Raw genomic sequence first — 8,905 nt, 5'->3', positions numbered from 1 at the left:
GCTCATAGGGGGGTTATAGAGACCTATAGGAGCCCAGAGGGGCTTCATAGGGGCCTATAGGAGCCCGTTAAGAGGGTTTATAGTGCCGCAGGGGATCTACAGGGTGCCATATGGGGTCATAGGGGATATGGGGGGGGGGGTCATATGGTTTTGTAAGGGTCTATAGAGAATCTGTAGAGTCTGTATGGGGTTTATAGGAGTCCACAGGAGGCTGGAAGGATCTATAGGGCACTTAAGGGGTCTGTAGATGTCTATAAGGGATGTATAGAGGCCTGCAGGGCATCTTGGAAGGGCTCGGCAGGGAGTTGCAGGCGCTCTATAGGGTCCCCGGGAAGTTTTGGAGGGGCTCTGGGGGGGATCCTTAGAGGGCTAATGGGCCGCTATAGGCATCTGTAGGGGCCCTGGGGGAGCCTGTGGGGAACTATAGAGTCCCTATAGGCAGCATTGGGGTCACGTAGGGGTTACTTGGGGTCTATAGCGGGGCCGACAAGGGGGTCGGGAGGGGCCCTACGGGGGCTGGGGGCTCGATCCATGGCGGGGGGGGGGGGTGTCCTACCCTATAGGGGCTCTATAGGCCCCTCCAGGCGCGTGTGGGGCCGGCGGGCGGGGGGACCCAGGCGTCCGGTGGCCCCAGGCGTCCGGGCGCCTGCGGCGCTGGAATCCGCCTCCTCCCCGCCCCCCCCCCCGCCCCCCCCCCCCCCCCCTTGGCCTAATCCCGGTGACACTTTAACCAAAAGAGCCGCTTTTCGCCTTATATAACGGGGCCGGCGGCCGGCGGGGGGGGACCCCGGGGACGGGGACGTCACCCCGAGGAGGCCAGGTACCGCCAGGCAGCCGGGGGGGGACGCCTTGGGGACAGCGCGGAGGGGAGAGCGGGACAGGGTGGGGACCCTGAGGGGCATGGTGGGGGACGTGGGGTGGGTTGGGGACAGCGGGACAGGTTGGGGACATGGTGGAGGGGACCTGGGATGGGTTGGGGACAGCAGGACAGGTTGGGGACATGGTGGAGGGGAGGTGGGATGGGTTGGGGACAGCAGGACAGGTTGGGGACATGGTGGAGGGGAGGTGGGATGGGTTGGGGACAGCAGGACAGGTTGGGGACATGTCGGGAGGGGAGGTGGGATGGGTTGGGGACAGCGGACAGGTTGGGGACATCGCGGAGGGGACGTGGGGTGGGTTGGGGACAGCGGGACAGGTTGGGGACATCGCGGAGGGGACGTGGGGTGGGTTGGGGACAGCGGGACAGGTTGGGGACATGTCGGAGGGAGGTGGGATGGGTTGGGGACAGCGGGACAGGTTGGGGACATGGCGGAGGGGACCTGGGATGGGTCGGGGACATCAGAAAGGGGACAGTGGGGAAAGCTTGAGGAGGGGCATGGTGGGGACATGGGGGTGGGTTGGGACAGCGGGACAGGTTGGGGACATTGTGGAGGGGACGTGGGATGGGTTGGGGACACCAGAGAGGGGACTGGGACAGCTTGGGGGCCCTGAGGGATATGGTGGGGACATTGGATGGGTTGGGGACATCAGGACAGGTTGGGGGCATTGCGAAGGGGACGTGGGCGAGTTGAGGACATCGTGGAGGGGACAGTGGGACAGGTTGGGGATGTCATGGAGGGGACATTGAGGAGCATGGTGGGGGTGTGGGACAGGTTGGGGACATCAGGGAGGGCAGGAGACATTGGACTAGCATGTGAGGACAAGTTGGGGACAGGTTGGGGACGTTGAGGGGGACCAGGGAGCGGGGCAGGTCGGGGACATCACAGAGGGCCATGGGATGTGTTGGTGACACAAGGTGGACGTCAAGGGGTTGGGGACCTCGAGGAGGGGTTGGGGACCAGGGGACACTGGGGACATGAGAAGAGGGTACATGGGGATGGGTTTGGGACGTTGAGGGGATGGGGACTTTGGAGAGGGGACGGGGGGTGCCCTGGGGACCAGGGGACACGGGACCAGGACGTGCTGGGGACATCAGAGGAGGACCCTTCACCTTGGGGACACGGGGGTCACAGCTGGCCGGATGTCCCCGTCCCCAGGGAGCCGGGCCGAGGTGGAGCAGGGACAGGGACACGCTGGGAGGGGATGGGGACATCGGGAGGGGTTGGGGACATGTGACGCAAGTGGTGACCGTCCCCATCTGATCCGTGTCCTTGGTGGTCACCACGTCCCCCCTGCTGTGTCCCCCGCAGTCCCTCTCCTTGCGCCTGCCCCGTGTCCCCGTCCCTGTGTCCCCTCCCCCATGTCTGACCCGTGCCACCATGGTCCTGTGCCCCATGTCCCCATGTCCTTGTCCCCGTCCCTGTGTCCCCTGTCCCCCATCTCGACGCTCCTGCTGGTGTCTGACCCATGTCCACCCAACGCTCACGTCCCCCGTGGGTGGCGGTGTCCCTGTGGTGGTGTCCCTGTGGGTGATGGCATCCCTGTGAATGATTGTCCCAATGGGTGGTGGTGTCCCCATGGGTGATGGTGTCCCTGTGGATGACTGTCCCAATGGGTGGTGGTGTCCCCATGGGTGATGGTGTCCCTGTGGATGACTGTCCCAGTGGGTGGTGGTGTCCCCATGGGTGATGGTGTTCCCCATGCTCCGGTGTCCCTGTGTCCGACAGTGTCCCCGTGGGTGATGGTTTCCCAATGGGTGACGGGGTCCCTGTGGGTGATGGTGTTCCCCATAGCCTGGTGTGTCCTGACGCTGTTCCCATGGGTGACAGTGTCCCTGTGGGTGACAGAGTCCCAACGGGTGGTGGTGTCCCCATGGGTGGTGGTGTCCCAATGGGTGATGGTGTTCCCCATGCCCGGTGTCCCTGTGTCCGACGGTGTCCCTGTGTCCGAGGTGTCCCTGTGTCCGACGGTGTCCCTGTGGTTGACGGTGTCCCTTTGGTTGACGGTGTCCCAACGGGTGATGGTGTCCCCATGAGTGATGGTGTCCCCATGAGTGATGGTGTTCCCCATGAGTCATGGTGTCCCCATGAGTGATGGTGTTCCCCATGCCCTCGTGTCCAGCGGTGTCCCTGTGTCCGACGGTGTCCCCCGCGGGTGACGGTGTCCCCGCACCCCAGGATGCCGTTCGGGGCGGTGCTGGCGCAGGTCGGGGGGCTGGGGACGCTTCCAGGTGCTGCAGACGGCGCTGCTGCGGTGCCCATCCTCCTCATGGCCAGCCACAACCTGCTGCAGAACTTCACCGCCGCCGTCCCCCCCCCCACCGCTGCCACGTCCCCAGCGTCACCCCCGGTCCCGGTGCCACCCCGAGTGTCCCCAGCACCACCCCAGGGCCACCCGGAGCCACCCCTGATGGCACTTCAGCGGCCTCTGATGGCACCCTGAGGTCCTCCAACGCCATCCTGAGGTCTCCTGATGGCACCTTGGGGTCCCCTGGTGCCACCCTGAGGTCCCCTGATGGCAACCTGGGGTCCCCCGATGGCACCCACATCCCCGGTGTCACCCACGTCACACCGGGATCCCCTGACGGCAGCCATGTCCAGCCTGATGCCACCTCGGGGTCCTCCAATGGCACCTGGGGCCTGCTGGTGCTACCCTGGGGTGGTCCAACGGCACCCTGGGGCCCCCCGATGCCACCCTGGGGTCCTGCCGGCGCTATGTGGCCTCGTCCTCCACCAACGGCAGCACCGGTCCCCGGCCCACCGAGCCCTGCCACGACGGCTGGGACTACGACCGCAGCATCTACGTGGCCACCATCGTCACCGAGGTGGGGGCCGGGGACACGGGGACGGGAGAGGGTGAGGTGGGAGGGATGGAGGATGGAAGGGTGGGAAGATGACCACAGTGTCCGTGTGGCCACCGACATCTCCAAGGTGGGGACAGGGAGAGCGGGGATGGAGGGATGGAACCGGGTGGAGATGGAGGGGTGTAGGTGGAGCCGTATGGGGTTGGGGGGGGATGGAGATGGAACCGGGTGGAGATGTGGGGGTGGAGGTGGAGCCGTATGGGGTTGGGGGGGATGGAGGTGGAACCGGGTGGAGATGGGGGGGTAGAGGTGGGGCCTTACGGGGAAGATGGGGCTGTGGGGATGACGTGGGACGGAGGTGGTGGAACAGGTGGATAGATGGAGAGGAGAAAAGAGGAGGGACTGATGGGCGGAAGGAGAGGACAGGTCGTCCTCACTCATCCCCGTCCCCGTAGTGGGACCTCGTCTGCAGCTACCGGCAGCTCCGGCAGATGGCCCAGTCCATCTACATGGCTGGGGTCCTGGTGGGCGCCCTGGTCCTGGGGGGCCTCTCGGACAGGTAAGGGCAACAGAGGACCCTCCCCGTGCCTCAGTTTCCCCACGGGGCGTTTGGACAGACCATCACCCAGTGGCACCCAGTGGCACCCAGGGCCTCCCTGTTGCAGGTTTGGGCGCAAGGCCATGTTGATGTGGTCCTACCTGCAGCTGGGGGTGATGGGGACGTGCACGGCCTTCGCCCCCAACTACGCGTCCTACTGCGTCTTCCGCTTCGCCGGCGGCATGGCCCTCTCCGGCTTCGGCCTCAGCATCGCCTGCCTGGGTGAGGAGACAGGGATGAGGACGACCACGGGGAGCTGGGCGGGGACAATCGGCATGGCCATGGATGGGGACAACCCAGTGGCCGTGGATGGGGACGTCCCAATGGCCATGGGTGGGGACATCACCGTGGCCATGGATGGGGACGTCACCGTGGCCAAGGAGAGGGACATCGCCATGGATCCGCGTGTCCCCAGTGACCATGGTTGGGGACAGTGATGAGGATGGCCGCGTGGCTCCGGGTGGGGACAATCGGCACGGCTGTGGATGGGGATGACCCAACGGCCATGGGTGTCCCAATGGCCATGGATGTGGACATCACCACGGCCATGGAGGGGGACATTGCCATGGCCATGGACGCAGATGTCCCCAACGGCCATGGTTGGGGACATCCCCCTCTCTGCAGATGGAGACGTCCCTGTGGCTGCTGATGGGGACATCCCAGTGGTCACTGATGGGGACATCACCGTGGCCATGGATGGGGCCCTGTGGTGCGGATGCATCTGGACATGATGGGGAGGCCACATTCACAAGGCGGGTCACAGAGGGGGGAACACCGAGTCAGACGTGTCCCCGTGGTCCCTTGCAGTGGTGGAGTGGATCCCCACGCCCTACCGCGCCATCACCGTGGCCATCACCGGCTTCGCCTACACCCTGGGCCAGATCCTGCTGGCTGGCGTGGCCTACGCTGTCCCCCACTGGCGCTGGCTCCAGCTCACCGTCTCCCTGCCCTTCTTCGTCTTCCTCCTCTACTCCTGGTAGGATGCTTGGGTCCCTCGGGGAAAGGCCAGGGGGACGTGTGGGGCTCTCTCTGTGCCTCAGTTTCCCCCTCGCTGACTGCAGGTGGTTGGCTGAGTCCGCCCGTTGGCTGGTGCTCTCGGGGAAGGCCGAGAGGGCCGTGAAGGTCCTGCAGCGAGTGGCCAGGATTAACAAGAGAAAGGAGGAAGGGGAGAAGATCACGGTGGAGGTATGGTGGCCTCGTGGTGGGGCGGGGTGGGTCTTGGTTTCCCACCCCTGTCCCCCGCTAACCTCTCCCGTTTCCCCCTCTCCCAGATCCTGAGGTCCAACATGAAGGAGGAGTTGGCTGGTCTGAAGTCCTCCTACACCATCTCCGACCTGGTCCGGACCCCAGTCATCCGCCACATCTTCTTCTGCCTCTCCATCGTCTGGTGGGGCTGGGCTGGGCGGGGGAAGTCTGGTGGGGAGGAGGAGGAGGGAGGAGGGATGGGCGAGGGGGTGGAGGGATGGAGAGGTGGGTGGAGAATTGGAGGGATGGATGGTTGGAGGGATGGGTGGAGGGAAGGAAGGAAGGATGGACGGATGGATGGACAGATGGATGGACGGATGGTTGGTTGGATGGAAGGATGGATGGTTGGAAGGATGGATGGAAGGGTGGATGGATGGATGGACGGATGGATGGTTGGTTGGATGGATGGATGGACAGTTGGAAGGATGGATGGAAGGGTAGAGGGACAGATGGTTGGAGAGTCGGTCAGATGTACAGATGGATGAATGGAAAGATGGACAGCTGGACAGACACTCATCGAATCCAACTGTACCGCAGCCCTCTTCTCCTCCATCTGCGATCCCTGCCCTATCCCATGTGGCGGTGACATCCCAGGGAGGTCACGCCACCACAAGGTCCGTGTCTCTCTCTGCCCCGCTCCAGGTTCTCCATCAGTTTCTCCTACTACGGGCTGGCCATGGATCTGCAAAACTTTGGTGTCAGCATTTACCTCATCCAGGTGATTTTCGGCGCCGTTGACTTCCCGGCCAAAGTGGTGGTGACCATCTCCCTGAGCTACATCGGCCGGCGGGTGTCACTTATGGTGGCCCTCTTCTTGGCGGGGCTAGTCATCATTGCCAACATCTTTGTCTCCACAGGTGGGTGCGATGGGGTGATGGGGGTCTTCTGCACTGCTCTGTCCAGCCAATCACGTTCCCACCAGTCCATCGCACAACTCTGCTTTGCTCTTCACCCATCCCTCCCTTCTCCAGCCATTGAATGACGCACCTACCGACCTCTCCAGCCATGCTCTCGTCTCTCCATCCATCCATCTCTCCATCCCTCTCGCCGCCCACCTACCCATGCCCCCACTTACCCACAGCATGGTTCAGGTTGGAAGTGACCTCTGCAGGTCAGCTGGTCCAACACTCCTGCTCAAGCAGGGCCACCTAGAGGTGGTCACCCAAGACTCCGTCCGGATGGCTTTTGAATATTGCCGAGGATGGCGACCCACCATCTCACCACCCACTTAGCCATCCGTCCGTCCGTCCGTCCATCCATCCATCCATGTATGTCTCCAACCATGTCTCCAACCATCCATCCACGTCTCCAACCATCCATCCACGTCTCCAACCATCCAGCCAATCACTTACCCATCCATCCATCCATCCATCCATCCATCCATCCATGTATGTCTCTAACCATCCATCCACATCTCCATCCATCCATCTCCATCTCCATCCATCCATCCATCCATCCATGTATGTCTCCAACCATCCATCCACATCTCCATCCATCCATCTCCATCTCCATCCATCCATCCATCCATCCATGTATGTCTCCAACCATGTCTCCAACCATCCATCCACGTCTCCAACCATCCAGCCAATCACTTACCCATCCATCCATCCATCCATCCATCCATCCATCCATCCATCCATCCATCCATCCATCCATGTATGTCTCCATCCATCCATCCATCCATCCATCCATCCATCCATCCATCCATCCATCCATCCATCCATCCATCCATCCATCCATCCATCCCTCCCTCCCTCCGTCCTCCCTTCCTTCTCCTTCCCACCATCACCCCATCCCTGAGGTGGCTCCTGCCCGAATGCAGAGTCCACCCCATCCCTCTCTCTGCCCCAGAGCTGCAGACGGTGCGCACGGCGCTGGCCGTCATCGGCAAGGGTTGCCTCTCCGCCTCCTTCAACTGCGTCTTCCTCTACACCACCGAGCTCTACCCCACTCCCATCAGGTAAAAACCCGTCCCCATGACCCCACAGTGGGGCAGGTCCCCCCGCCCCCCATCACCTGCCCATGACACCCCCAAGGTGGTCCCTGCCCCATGTTGACCCCTCCCCTCCCACGGCGCCGGCAGGCAGACCGGGCTGGGCTTTGGCAGCACCATGGCCCGAGTGGGTGGCATCGTGGCGCCGCTGGTGAAGATGATGGATGAGTACTACCCCTTCTTGCCCCCCGCCGTCTACGGGGTGGCCCCCGTGGTGGCGGCCGTGGCGGCCGGCTTCCTCCCGGAGACCCTCAACACGCCGCTGCCCGACACCATTGAGGAGGTGGAGAGCAGGTGGGCATGTGGCAGGAGGGGGGAGGAGGGGGGGATGGACGGACGGACGGAGCTAGGGGTAGGTGAACGACTGGATTTGGGGGATGGACGGAGAGGCGAGCAGCTGGATGGATACGCTGACGGGTGGAGGGGTAGGCTGGTAGGCAAAGGGGGGGTGGGGTTTCGGATGGGTGATGGTCGGATGATGGCTGGATGATTGACGGCTGATGGACGGAGGGCCAGGCGGACGGAAAGATGAAGGGGTTTTGGATGGGTGGGCAGACGGGTACGTTGAGGGACAAGTGGATGGGTGCGTTGGCAGAAGAACGAGCGATAGGAGTGGCTGAATGGCTGGACAGAGGGATGGACGTGGCGCAAGGTGGGCTGCTTCCCACCCTGCCTCCGGCCGCTCCGTCCCGCCATGCCCCACAGACCCTCCTCCTCCTCCTCTTCCTCCCTCCAGGGCCAAACGGAAGAAGACGGATGACCCCAAAGAGAAGATCCCTCTCCAGCCCCAGGACAAGGCCCCACAGAAGGAGGCCTGAAGGACCACGGGGTCGTGGGGGGGGCAGCACCCTGCACCCGGTCACCAGCAACCACCCTCCCCCATGGGTCCCCACAGCCTTGTTTTGGGGACGGGTACGAATTCCCTGCCTGCCCCACAGCTGGTGACCTCCCTGCGTGGGGCAGGGGAAGTCCTCGGAGGAATAAAGCAGCTCTGCCGGGGACGGCGTCTCGGGGTGTTATCTGAGCTCCCCCAAGGTCACCTCCAATAAGATGACACCCAATAACCATGTCCAAGGTCACCTCCAATAGGACAATGCCTAAGAACCATGTCCCCGAGGTCAGCTCCGATAAGATGGCACCCAAGAACCCCCATGTTGGAGGTCACCTTCAATAAGACGACACCTCATAAACCTTGTCCCCGAGGTCACCACCAATAAGATGATGCCCAAGAACCCATTGGACGTCACTTTCAATAAGATGACACCTCATAACCTGGTCCCTGAGGCCACCTCCAATAAGATGATGCCCAAGAACACCATGACGGAGGTCACCTTCAATAAGATGACACCTCACAGCCTTGGCCCTGAGGTCACCGCCAATAAGGTGG

At 63.0% G+C, this 8,905-nt stretch overlaps 1 protein-coding gene and 1 pseudogene across 1 annotated transcript; one reads left to right on the top strand and one right to left on the bottom strand.

Moving 5' to 3' along the window:
• The window catches only part of LOC143171327 (uncharacterized), an 8,685-nt pseudogene extending 5,736 nt beyond the window's left edge, over nucleotides 1-2,949 (bottom strand).
• Nucleotides 2,950-3,056: 107 nt separating this feature from the next.
• LOC143171423 (solute carrier family 22 member 6-A-like) lies at nucleotides 3,057-8,519 on the top strand. The gene is given in 12 exon segments (XM_076360375.1): nucleotides 3,057-3,189; nucleotides 3,192-3,510; nucleotides 3,513-3,703; nucleotides 4,138-4,241; nucleotides 4,348-4,502; nucleotides 5,088-5,256; nucleotides 5,342-5,465; nucleotides 5,552-5,667; nucleotides 6,168-6,382; nucleotides 7,377-7,485; nucleotides 7,609-7,812; nucleotides 8,255-8,519. Coding segments are annotated over 12 exon segments (1,920 nt in total). The 5' UTR covers nucleotide 3,057; the 3' UTR covers nucleotides 8,337-8,519.
• Nucleotides 8,520-8,905: the final 386 nt, after the last annotated feature.

The sequence above is a fragment of the Aptenodytes patagonicus genome, chromosome 27 (genome assembly GCF_965638725.1).
Source record: "Aptenodytes patagonicus chromosome 27, bAptPat1.pri.cur, whole genome shotgun sequence".
NCBI lineage: Eukaryota > Metazoa > Chordata > Aves > Sphenisciformes > Spheniscidae > Aptenodytes > Aptenodytes patagonicus.
This window is presented reverse-complemented; position numbering and strand designations above follow the sequence as displayed.